We start from the raw sequence: 13,620 nt of genomic DNA on the forward strand, positions 1-13,620 counted from the left end.
TAGTGAGTAATAAATTCAAGGTAGATTTCTCAGCCATTTTATTGAAAAAGAAGGGGCTTTTCAGCAGACAGCCTAATCTATGGAACGGCAAACCAGAAGGAGATCCAAGATGAGTCTTTCCAGCTTTAGGGCATTCTGCAAACCTCATCTTGTCCAGGAAAAACGCAGATCAACACAAAAACAGAAAAAAGAAAAGGAGTACTTGTGGCACCTTAGAGACTAACAAATTTATTAGAGCATAAGCTTTCGTGAGCTACAGGTCACTTCATCGGATGCATCCGAAGTGAGCTGTAGCTCACGAAAGCTTATGCTCTAATAAATTTGTTAGTCTCTAAGGTGCCACAAGTACTCCTTTTCTTTTTGCGAATACAGACTAACATGGCTGCTACTCTGAAACAAAACAGAAAGACTCCAAAAAAGGGAAAGAGTGGATCTTACTCCCACTTTGAACAGAACTTCCTGTTAATATTGTAGTTCCAATATACCATAGTGATGGTCACTTTAGAAAAACATATAAAAGACTGTCTTCATGATTCTGAATTTACTACATTAGTTAATTAAAATATTTCAAATTTGTGCCTCCTGTCTCTGTGCAATCCATATTATCCAGCTACTTGATTTTGCAGTAAAGTCATAATTTTGGTTTAACAGTTTCTTAGACTAGTGTCAGCAGCACAGAAATATAAATTCACTGCAGGATCAGAGAGAAACCGAGTTGAGAGAGAGACAATTTCTGTTAATTTGGATTTCTTCATGTCACTCTAATATTAGCCCGGATAACATACGCAGCTCCTTTGACATCAGGAGGAGACAGGAAATAAAGCAAAACTCAACATGTCACTTCCCTATTCTAGTCAAGGTCTTATTCAGCCCTCATCACCATAGCACAAGGGCACCTTCTAGAAGTGCATTTAAGCAACATAACTTGCATCTCTCACATGTAATTCTTGCTCCCTTTCTCCCTCCACCCAGGGTAAATTGGATGGAACTTGGAAAATTTTAAATATAATATAAATATGCTGAGCTGTATGTTTATATTAGCAACGGGTAAGGTTGAAGATTTGTGCCTTGCACTTGGAACGAAAGTTCTCTGGTGGTTCTTAATTCCTGTGGAAGTTTGTTCTGGTCTTGAGCCAGCATGGACAAAGCTCTACCACATGTGTAAAGCTCATCTGTGTTGGAGGCAGTCAGCTCCATTGTGCCTGAGGAGCAGAGTTGTTGACTGAAGTCCTGATCTCAGAGCTTTAGGTGCTCTTTTAGGTATCATGGGTCCAGACCACTAAGTGTCCTAAAGGTAAGAAGCAAGGCCTTGAATTTGACATGGTATTCTATATGAAGCCACCATAAGGACCAGAGGATAGGTTTGATGTGCTTGCAGTGAACTGTGCTGCTGAGGAGATATGCTGCTGCATGCTGAGGGTAATGGAGATGGACTGGCTGACACAGCTCAGCTACAGTTCCTAAGCACCAACAGTTCTATCTATTCTAAGAGCTGCATAGAAAAATAGTCCAGGAAAACATAGCCCTAGTTTCACTCCCACAAAACAAAAACAGGTGAGCCATCTATGACAGACTCTGGAAAAACCAATTAACAGAAAAGTTACTACTCTACAATGTCCCAAACAGTGAGTCTTATGGAAACAGAACAAGGTAAAACACTTCCTGAGTAAGTAGAAGGTAAGAGGAAAAAGAATGAGAATTTTCTCCTGAGTAACACACAGGTAGGGATCCCTGCTTTAAAGAGCATGAGGTTCCCTCTCTTTCCTTGCTTAGATAGCCCTAAAGACAATTTTAAGGATAAGGACTAAGGTTTTTCTTAGGTGTTAAGAGATACCAGAAAGTGCATGTAACCTAAGATCTCACATAATTAAAGGAGTGCATAAAAACTTGTCAACACCTCTGAACAAAGATCCCACCACATCCAGAGAGGAGTCCACATAGCTGTGTGTTGGCAGAGAAAGGGAGAAGGCGGCCTATAGAGGTGGAAAAGAACTCACATCTAAAAATGTTCTACTCTCTAAATCCTTATCACTATGACTATGAGGTTGCATTCCCTCAGGACTTGATCAAGCCCATGCTGAAAGAAAGCAAAAAACTTAGAAAATATATCTAAAATTATTTAAATTTCTGTTTCAGAGTAGCAGCCGTGTTAGTCTGTATTCGCAAAAAGAAAAGGAGTACTTGTGGCACCTTAGAGACTAACAAATTTATTAGAGCATAAGCTTTCGTGAGCTACAGCTCACTTCATCCGATGCATCCGATGAAGTGAGCTGTAGCTCACGAAAGCTTATGCTCTAATAAATTTGTTAGTCTCTAAGGTGCCACAAGTACTCCTTTAAATTTCTGTATTTGCTTCAGGAAAAAAGTTACCTACCTTTTCTAACTGTTGTTCTTTGAGATGTTTTGCTCATGTCCATTACATTCTAGGTGTCTGCATGCACATGTGCACAGTTGTCGGAGACTTTTGGCTTAGCGGTATCTGTAGGGTTGGCTGTGACCCCCTCTGGAGTGGCGCTCTCATGGGGTGGTATATCAGGTGCCGGCAACCCTACGCCCTCTCAGTTCCTTCTTGCCAGCAACTCCAACAGAGGGGCAGAAGGGCGGGTAATGGAATGGATATGAGCAACACATCTTGAAGACAGTTATGAAAGGTAGGTAACCATTTGCTCATGTCGATTCCAGTCTAGCTGATTCACAAGCAGTATCTATGGCGGTGGGCTCGCAGTTCACAGCTTGGAGGCTTACAGTACTGCTCTACGGAAGCCCACATCATCCCAGGCCTGCTGCATAAGCACATGGCGGGATGTGAGGGTATGGACTGACAACCATGTGGCTGCCTACAGTTGTACTGGATAGGCACTGGGGCCAAAGAGTCTGCTGAAAAGGCCTGCGCCCTGGTCGAGTGAGTGGTGATGATCGGCGGGGACGGCACCTTTGCTTGATCATAGCAAAAGCGAATGCAGGCCGTGATCCAGGAAGAAATCCTCTGTACGGAAACAGGTTGACCTTTCAGCCTGTCGGCCACAGCAACAAATAATTGTGTTGTTGTCTTGTGAAAAGGCTTGCTCCTTTCAATGTAGAAGGCCAGAGCCCTCCTGACGTCCAGGGTATGTAACCTGCACTCCTCCTCCAACTTATGCGGCTTTGGAAAGAAGACCGGTAAGTAAATATCTTGGCTCGATTGAAACAGAGAGACCACCTTAGGAAGGAAGGCCAAGTGCAGCCTTGTAGAAGACAGTGTCAGGGGGCTCTGAGGTAAATGCCCGAATTTCAGATACCAGGCGGGCTGACATGACCGCAACTAGAAACGTGACCTTCCAGGAGAGGAGGAGGCGCAAACAGGAAGCCAAAGGCTTGAAGGGGGGACCCATGAGAGCACCAGATTCAAGTCCCAGAGGAACAGAATCTCTGACGTGTGGGTAGAGGCACTCCTGGCCTTTGAGGAATCTGACTGATGTCTTGAGACAAAACTGACCTGCCTTCAATCGGTGGGCGGAAGGCCGAGATGGTCACTACATGGACCTTGATAGAGAAGAGCGAAAAGCCCTGAAGCTTGAGGTGCAAGAGGTAGTCTAGAATGATCTACAACAGGGCTTACTCGGGACAAACCCCCTTACACGCCATCCAGCAGGTGAATCACTTCCATTTGGCCAAGTAGGTGGCCCTGGTGGAGGGCTTTCTATTGCCCAACAGGACTCGCTGGATCTCGGATGAGCAGTGCTGTTCCTGCGCATTTAGCCACGCAGCAGCCAAGCCATCAGATTCGGGTGCAGGAGACTGACATGGTTCTGGGACAAAAGGTCCGCCCTGAGCAGCATCTGGAACAGGGTCGCCACCAAGACATCCAGCAGCGTGCTGAACCAGTGCTGACGCAAGCAAGCCAGCACTATGAGGATGACCTTCACCCTCTCCTGCTTCATTTTCCATGAGGATCTTGGGCAGCAATGGGACTGGAGGGAAGGCATACATCAAAGCCCCCGATCATGGGAGCAGGAAAGTGGCCAACAGGGATCCCCTGTCCCTGCCTTGGAGTGAGCATAAATCGTGGCATTTACTATTCTGTCTGGATGTGAATAGGTCCCCCTGGGGAGTTCCCCACCTGCAGAACATAAAACTGACCACCTCTGGGTAAAGAGACCACTCGTGGCAAGACGAGAACGTCCTGCTGAGGCGATCTGCCCAAGTGTTCCTGGCCCCTGGGAAGTGAGTGGCCACAAGGTGGATGTCGTTCTGCAGGCAGAAATCCCAGAGCTGGAGCTATTCCTAACATAGGACAGACAACTTAGCTCCCCCATGCTTGTTGATACAGAAGACCGTGGCCATGTTGTCCGTGAGGACCTGAACCATCTTGCCTTGTATGCGAGGCCAAAAGGCTTGGCAGGCTAGGTGAACCACCCTGAGCTCCCTGACATTGATGTGCAGTGACTGATTGTGACTGGAGCAACAGCCTTGAGTACAGAGATCGCCCAGGTGGGCTCCCCAACCCAGGTCTGAAGCATTGGAAACCAGAATCACCAACGAGACTGGGGCTGTGAAAGGGACTCCCTCCCGCACCAACGCAGGATCTTGCCATCAGGTAAGGAATGACAGTACGCTGTCCGGAACCCTGATCACCTAGTCCATACTGTGCTGGTTGAGAACAGACCAATGCCAGCCATGAGGAATTGCGCGTGCCTAACTACGTGTGACCATGTGACCTATCAGTCTCAGGCATGTGTAGGTGGTAGTGATGAGTGGCTGGGCACGCAGAGATGAGATGAGATCCACCATGGCTTGGAACGGAGTCTCCGGGAGGAAGGCTCTGGCTTGAGTGGAGTTGAGTACTGCCCCAATGAATTCTAAGCATTGTAGTTGGGTGAAGATCTACTTTGTGTCATTTGTTATTAGGCCCAGGTTGTGGCAGGTGGAACAGACCAGATCAAGATGTCTCTGCACCTGATCCGAGGACCGGCCCCTTATCCACCAGTTGTCAAGGTACGGGTAGATCTGGACTCCCTGACATCGCAGGTAAGTGGCCACTGGTGCTATACACTTTGTGAACACACTCGGGGCCAACAAGAGACCAAAGGGCATTGCCATAAACTGGAAATGGCGCTGGCCCAACATGAAAAGGAGGAAACGCCAATGCCCCAGGAATGTGGAAATACAGAAGTACGCGTCCTTTAGCTTGGGAGTGGCGTATCAGTCTCCTGGATCCAGGGAGGGAATAATGGAGGCCAGGGAGACCAAGTGAAATTTCAACTTTTTGAGAGACTTGTTGAGGCGGCACAGGTGTAGGATAAGTCTGAAGCCCCCTTTTGCCTTCGGAATGAGGAAGTAACAGGGGTAAAACCCTCTTCCTTCCATGTTTTGTGGAACCTCTTCCATCGCCCCTAAGCTCATGAGGTTTTCAACCTCATGAATGAGGAGTTGTTCATGAGAAGGATCCCTGAAGAGGGACGGGAAAGGGAGATGGAAGGTTGTCGGATGAAACGAGGGGTAGACGAGGTTGAGAGCGGTTGAAGGATATGGAAAGGATGGGCTGGAAAGGGTGAGGCAGCTGAGGAAGACTGGGAGTGGATCCAATGCAGTGACTGGGGCATTGTCCTCGAGCGCATCCTCAAAATGATTGTTTCTGGCTGCCTTGATCACTGAAAGGACCAGGCTGAGCAGGTGGATGAGACGATGACTGGTGGAGTTGCTTAAAACCCGTCTTTTTGTAGGAGCCAGAACGAGGGATTCCCCAAAAACTCGATGATGGTGGAGGTGCAACTGTTTCTTGGCCTGCTGAGGAGTATGAAGGCCTAAGGAGCAGAGGGTGGCATGGGAGTCTTTATGGCCATGGATCCTAGCATAAGTTAGCTCCGAGAAGAGCCCCGTTCCCTCAAACTGGAGGTCCTGGAGGGTGGATTGCATCTCCTGGGACAGCCCAGAGGTCTGTAACCAGGAGCTATGCCTCATGGCTATTGCAGAAGTAAGCACCCTGGAGGCAGAGTCTGTGGTGTCCCAGGCCATCTGAAGGACACCCCTGGCTACTGCCATGCCCTCATCTATGAGAGTGGCGAACTCCTGCGCCCGAACCTGTGGAAGGCTCTCTTTGAATTTGCCGACGGAGTTCCACAGGCTGAAATTGTACCTGCCAAGTAGGGCCTGATGGTTAGAGACCCTAAACTGGAGGCTTGCTTTGGAATAAATGTTTCTGCCAAATAAGTCTGGTCTCTTGGAATCTTTATTTTTTGGGGGTGCCACTCACCTGTCCCTTTCATTGACAGCAGATACGACCAAGGACCCTGCAGAAGGGTACGTGTAAAGGTATTAAAACACCTTGGTGGGGACATAGTACTTTTCCGACTTCTTGGATGTGGCAGAATGGAAGATGAGGTCTGCCACATCGACTTGGCGATTTTCAGGACCCCTGGATGAATGAGCAATGCAACCCAGGCTGGGGCAGAGGAGGGAATGACACTGAAGAGGTCATCAGGTTCCTCAGCTAGCTCCTCAACCTCCAAGTTCAGGTTGGCCACCACCCTTTTATGGACTGCTTGGTGCTCCCAAAGTGGGCGGGGGGGGGGAGAAGGAGAGGGGGAAGAGAAATTGACAGATTTTGGAATCAGCTGGCAGTATATGGACTGGGGATTAGTTATAAAAAATTTTAAAATATTCAAGTAATTGTAAATTATTTCTTTTTGTATCAAAAAAATGAGTGCAGGTCTTTGGCACTCATTGTTAGGTTGCAGGTGCCTGTCAAACTGATGAAATATTGGGGAAGGCAAACCACAAGTTCTTCACCTAGGATGCCAGATTATTAATAATAATTATTTATTATTATTATTATTAAAGCATCGTCACAGGCCCCCCCCCAGCCCCCAAAACCTGTGCTTGAACCACATGCAGTTTATTAGCTGGTCATTTTTGCCTGTATTATATTCTACTAAAAGGAACAGGAGCCAGATTTCCAGGTCTTTGAGCCAACATTTATAAGGAACACGAAATTTCACTGATTTTTTTTTTTTTTTTTTTTTTTTGCAGAAGAGCAGTACTGATTTGTAATTACAAGGAAGATGGGTTTTAAAGGTTTTTGGAAAAAAATATATACCTACAGTAAGCAGATATTTGTCTTCCTTTTTGAACCTGAGATAGCAAGTGAAAAGTTTAAATTCCCCCACCACCAGCATCTCTTTCCTGTAAGCAGAAGGAATACTAGCAATGTACTAGCCTTAAAACTGTTGACCAGGTACACAGGTGGAATTATTCAAGAACAGTAATGCATAATTAGTAATAAAAGTAAAATTCAGCAAATCATTCTCTATAACGTAATTTCAAAACCCCAAAGCTACTTTGAGCAGCAAGAGAATTTAAATATTACTAGAGTGTCAAGAAACCCTAACACTAGTGCAGCTCATAGCAAAACCATGTACATGTAAAGAATGTTTTTGTAATTTATTTTATGTTGACTAAATTGGTCAGATGTACACCTTTATGCTTACCAATTTGGCATAATGTGCATTCATTGGATCAGCATACTGAAGCAAGGCCTGAAACTGATTGTTCTTTGTGAAGGTGATAATCTTCAAGACGGTTCCAAACTTGGAGAAAATCTAAAAAAATAAATAAATTGGACTTTTAAAACTGTATCTGTATACTTTTAAAGCTACAGTACACAATTTTAGCTCTTGAGATACCATTTTTCAGGAATAATTTTATATTAGAAATGAACAAAATAATTCTCAGTTCTCTCAGAATCCATGTTTTGGAGGGAAGTTCATAAAATATATTTTCTACTAGCCACTAACTTCCTCCATGTCCGCCAAAAAAAATAAAAAGGTAATTCTCTCCAAGAGCAAGAGTCACTGTCTCTCAAGTTACATGCCACAGATCTTGCTCAGAACTGGCATAAAGAGAAAGGGCCTTTGTTTTAGACCTCCAGAGATACTGGAATACATTGGAGTATTGGTTTGAGAAGTGGGGTTTCACAAAGCAGTTGAGAGCAGGGATTCATAAGCTGTCTTTGAGGATGATGGAATGGACTGCACCCTCAGCAAGTTCGCATACGACACTAAGCTGGGGGGAGAGGCAGATACGCTGGAGGGTAGGGATAGGGTCCAGAGTGACCTAGACAAATTGGAGGACTGTGCCAAAAGAAATTTGATGAGGTTCAACAAGGACAAGTGCAGAGTTCTGCACTTAGGAAGGAAGAATCCCATGCACCACTACAGGCTGGGGACTGACTGGCTAAGCAGCAGTTCTGCAGAAAAGGACCTGGGGATTACAGTGATAAGAAGCTGGATATAAGTCAGCAGTGTGCCCTTGTTGCCAAGAAGGCTAACGACATATTGGACTGCATTAGTAGGAGCACTGCCAGCAGATTGAGGTAAGCTATTATTCCCCTCTATTTGGCACTAGTGAGGCCACATTTGGAGAACTGTGTCCAGTTTTGGGCCCCCCACTACAGAAAGAATGTGGACAAATTGGAGATAGTCCAGCGGAGGGCAACAAAAATAATCAGGGGGCTGGGGCACAAGACTTATGAGGAGAGGCTGAGGAAACTGGGCTTGTTTTGTCTGCAGAAGAGAAGAGTGAGGGGGATTTGATAGCAGCCTTCAACTCCTGAAGTGGGAGTTCCCAAGAGGATGGAGCTAGGCTGTTCTCAGTGGTGCAGACGACAGAACAAGGAGCAATGGTCTCAAGTTGCAATGGGGGAGGTCTCAGCTGGATATTAGGAAACACTATTTCACCAGGAGGGTGATAAAGCACTGGAATGGGTTACCTAGGGAGGTGGTAGAATCTCCATCCTTAAAAACCTCTAAGGCCTGGCTTGATAAAGCCCTGGCTTGGATGATTTAGTTGCGGTTTGTCCTGCTTTGAGCAGGGGGTTGGACTAGATGACCTCTCAAGGTCTCTTCCAACCCTAAATTCCTACGATTTTCGAAGTACTAGGTGCCAAGCTGGATGAATCCTACGGGTTCAGTAACTGAAGATCTCTTCTAAACAGCTCATGTATCCATGTTTTATTTTTGAAACCACAAAAATCCTTGTCCATGAGATTTGAAGCTCAAAATGCTATATAATTTATTTGTCAAGAGTAATCACTGTGTTCAAGACGATATCCCTGCCTCAGATAGCTTACATAGAAAGACAGAAGATCCACTATAAGACTCAGTAAAAGGAGAAATTGAACACAATTCCCCCCCCCTTTAATTTGTTGTCTCTTGTCTTATACTTATGTTGTAAGCTCTTTGGGACAGGGACCATCTCTTTGTTCTGTGTTTGTACAGAGCTTAGTATAATGGAGTCCTGGTTGCCGACTGGTGCTTCTCGGTGCTACAGTAACATAAAAAAATAATAAAAAAGGATCTGAAGAAGAAGGTGGTGGGGAGCACACTGGAATTGGAGAATATCTATGCATACGACACTGCATGCGACACAGCAGAAAGGGGAGCGGAAGAAGGAAAGGGAATGTTGTTGGAAGAACATGAACAGCAAGGAGGAATGCAACAAAATACTACATCCAAGTGTGAGTGGAGTTATGCAGAGCCTTCATAGAATATCAGGGTTGGAAGGGACCTCAGGAGGTCATCTAGTCCAACCCCCTGATAGCCCAAGCCAGTCAGCCCCTGAGACAGCAGCAACAGTTTGGGTGTGTGGGAGGGGGCTCAGGCCTAGGGAAAGGGGGCTGTGGAGTGCTGGAGGTGCTTAACTTGGAGAGGGGGGAGGACGACTGCCCAGCTCCCACTGGCATGGCATCCCTGCAGCTCCTAAGTAGCAGAAGGTCTCTGTGCTGCCTGCAGGCCTCGGCCCCCGCAGCTCCCCATTGGCTGCAGTTACCCTGTCAACGAGAGCTGCAGCAGCAGGCACTTGTGGCAGGAGAAGTGCAGCCCCTGCCCTGGCTGCCTAGAAGCTGCAATGACACAGAGCCGGGTAGGAAGCCCCTGCCAGCCTCGCCAAGTCCTCCCCGCCCCCCCCCCCCACTCCTCTAGTACCCAGCGGGGGTCCCGGGCCACCTCTCTCCAGCACACACACTGCCCCCGGACACGCACACCCCCATGCACCCACGGCCCCCCATCCAAGTTTTAGTCAGGGTGAGTATTTTGTACCAAGTCATGGACAGGTCACGGACTGTGAATTTTTGTTTGGGGGCCCATGACATGTCCGTGACTTTTACCAAGAAATACCTGTGACTAACACGTAGCCTTATCTCCGACTGATAACCCTAACCACTTGCCTAGTTTTTAGGCATCCCAAGCTTAGGGTTCCTACACTACAGCCATCATCTTTCTGGTAAAGGACAGAACAGCACTCTCTATTACAGTCTTTTCATCATGCATCTTAAAATTAACCAGGGGGTTGCTGCTGATAAAGCACTTCCCCTTGCCCAGGAGCTAAGTATACAGTCTCTAGAACACATACTTCCTTCAAATCCACATAAATTAGGTTATTTATAGGTAAATATTACAACTAAAATAAAATTGTGTCAGTCTGACCGTCCAAAAAATGAAAATGAAACAGAATATTTACATAAATTCTTAGGAGCAACTGTATGCCCAGGAATGAGCTACCAAAAAAATTGGCAGAGAAGGTAACAATAAAGCATTACAGTTTTGCTGTTTCTTCCTCAACAAGCGGTTTAAAAGTCCTTACTCAAAGAAGCAGGAGGATTAAAAGAAGGCATGGAAGAGTGAGTGTCACTAGTAAGAACAAAGAATACATTTGTCATTTTGAATTAAATCGACTCAAACATGGTACTATAATAATTGACTACAGTTCATCTTGAAGTGGCAATCCTCACACACGTTGAGCATCCAAAGTACAATTTCTAGACAAAGAGGTACTGGATTTACACTAGCATTATAGATAGCATTTAACAACCATTTGTTTCCTCTCCCCACACCTCGTTACCTGATACAGCACTTCCAAAGTGACAGGGTAGAAAAGGTTTTCAACAATAATTCGGAGAACAGAACTTTGACCTGGAAGGAGTCCACCCTCAGTAGCAGGAGCGCCTGTAAGAGCTAGGGCTCCAGACTGCACAGCATTCACTGCTTGCAATGCAGCTTGGGTTCTCTGAGAAAGAGGAGGAAGACAAGAGTTAACTTACATAACAATTATCATGCAAATAAAATATGTAAAAATATTGTTTATCAATTTAAGTTATACAGACTTATATTGTACTTGTATTTAGAAAAATTCACACAAGACTCCAATGGATAACTTTAGGTAAGGAGTACAGTCAAGTTATTTGGAGGAAGAATCACACACACACAATCTGCAGCAACAAAAAAAATGGCAGACTACTTTCAATATTCATCGTGTTCCTCACTTTATTTACGACGCGTTGGACCAATAAAGCTTCATTTTTACAACTCTTTATTTTTAAATGAGCTGAAAGCCCCAAAGACCTAGAATCAGAGACTTTCAACACACAACAGATGCCAAGCTGTTTCAGTCCTGTTCCAACAAATAGTGCACTGAATTGGGACTCACTGCACTACCACCAACCTGCTGTATGACCAACTCATTTCACCCCTTTGCCTTAGTTCCACTATCTGTAAAATGGTAATAAGAATACCTATCTTCCCTTGTAAAGCTATTTGAGATCTATGGATGAGAAGCATTATATAAAAGCTTATTCTGATACTACTGTGTTACCACCACCATGTAGGCCCAATAAAGGATAGAACTGGTCTACCGTTGAGCAGTGGGACTCCCCTGGTCCATTTTACTATAATGGTGTATTTTGCAAAATCATGCACATCACAAATACACATCTAAAACTGTATAAAATTATGCATTTTGATTGTTAATTAAATGCTTACTTGATGTGGTGTTTGCTTTTCCCTTTATTAACTTCACACATATGGAGAGGAAGTAAGTCTTCTGAAGACAAAACTGTTAGCCAGATTGCTGTGGGTTTGATTAGGAACATGTGTTCTATTTATCCACAATCACGTGTACTTTGGATATACCTGGCCTCAGCCTGCTATTCTGTACCCTTTCACATTCCTGAGGTATGCTGCAACGCACTCTCTGAGGCAACTTTAAGTAGACTGCAAGCCAGTGGACCAACTCACCAGCCAGTGCATCAAAACTATTTCCAACAGAGTCAGGATTTCAGTCCCTATTCTTCAGGAATTGAGTTTTATTTTTCAAAAAGTTCAAACTATAAATCATGCCCTTTCTCCTGACCTGGGGTCTTCTATAAGAGTATCTACTCCCTCTTGGCTCCCCAGGTCACCTGCTTTTTTACTCCCTTTTGCTGGAGACTTCCTTCACCATACTGACTTCCAGCCTTCTCAGCCTGCTCCCTGCAGGGTTGCATACTCAGCCTGTCTGCCTGGAGGCTAAGGAGAGCCCCACTGCTTACTAATCTCAGTTTTCCCTTTATATCCCACCAGGCCTCCTCTCAGCTTTCTACCATAGACTTCTAGGACTTATTCCTCTCACCTGAAAGGTGAGCTAATCCCAGCACAGGGTGAAGCTGAGCCCCAATTCCCTCAAAGACTCATCCTGAGACACTGATACAATGAACTGTGAATGCAGGCATAAGCGGAACTAGTTACTCCAAACTCCTCTACCAGACCCTCTACATTGAAATTCAAAGGCAAGAGATAAGAAATACGAGTTCAGGAAAATTAAATGGCAAAAAGGTTCATTAATGTTAAAGATGCCCAGTGACAGTGAGGGCCCTTTCAGAACAGCAAGTTTGGCAAAATTCAAACTTCTCAAAACCAGGAAATACAGAATTAAGGTAAATGTCCACACAATTTTAACAATCTTAAAAGCTGGGAACAGCTACTGGGAATTATCTGCATGTACTCCAGCTGCATTCTTGGTGTTAGGTGAGCATATTAAATGGCGGAGGAATAAGCTGGAAAAGCTTGGAAGAGCTGTGATTGAGATATGAAGAGATATGGGAATTTGTCTAAAGCACATTACAGAGCTGTGACTGTGCTATGAAGAAATCTGGGTCTGAGTCCCCCCCACGTGTCAAAGGAAAGAGGTGCACCAGTACCTACAGGTTCATTTCAACACAGAATTGGGTATGTTGTGTCGTAGCAGGACACTGGGGTCTTCTTGCCGTAGGTACTGTCAGTACTGAGGTGGGATATGAAAGCAGTCTGTGGATTTAATAGTGATATGGGAGGTTACCTACGTCATATAGTAATTGGAGTTCAAGATGTTTGCCCCTATGGGCACTTCACTTCACTTGCACATGTACCCCATGCACCTTTGATTGCAGAATTTTGGCAGCAGTGCCTGTTTGGCCTGCGCATGTGTTCTAGGCATCCTCATACCCCATACCGAGAAGATATAGAGCCATATGGATGAACCACCCCTCAGTTCCTTCTCCTCTACAAACTCTCACAAGACAAGACTCCGAAGCAGTGGGGGTGCAGAGCAGGTAGTGGAGCAGCACCCATAGGGTCAAACATCTCAAAGAACTCCCGTTACTGTACAAGGTAAGCAACCTCTCCTTTTTCACACAACATCCCTTTGGGTGTGCCACTTCAGGTGACTCCCAAGAAGTATTTCCTGAAGAAAGCAGAAGCTTTGGAGAAGATTCTAAGACTGATATCAGAACTCCAGTGCTGTGAAGCACATCTGCTCTAGAGGCATACACTGAAGTATAATGTTTGGAGACAA

General features: G+C 45.3%; 1 protein-coding gene across 2 annotated transcripts in view; it reads right to left on the reverse strand.

Moving 5' to 3' along the window:
• Positions 1-13,620, reverse strand: part of PTBP3 (polypyrimidine tract binding protein 3) — a 115,177-nt gene that overhangs the window by 25,876 nt on the left and 75,681 nt on the right. For both annotated transcript variants that reach the window (XM_043514400.1, XM_043514399.1), the window contains 2 exons: positions 10,876-11,040; positions 7,467-7,577 (listed from right to left, as the gene is read on the reverse strand). In XM_043514400.1, the coding sequence (XP_043370335.1) occupies positions 7,467-7,577; positions 10,876-11,040 (276 nt within the window). The remainder of the gene's footprint in view (positions 1-7,466; positions 7,578-10,875; positions 11,041-13,620) is intronic.

The sequence above is a fragment of the Dermochelys coriacea genome, chromosome 5 (genome assembly GCF_009764565.3).
Source record: "Dermochelys coriacea isolate rDerCor1 chromosome 5, rDerCor1.pri.v4, whole genome shotgun sequence".
NCBI classification, from domain to species: domain Eukaryota; kingdom Metazoa; phylum Chordata; order Testudines; family Dermochelyidae; genus Dermochelys; species Dermochelys coriacea.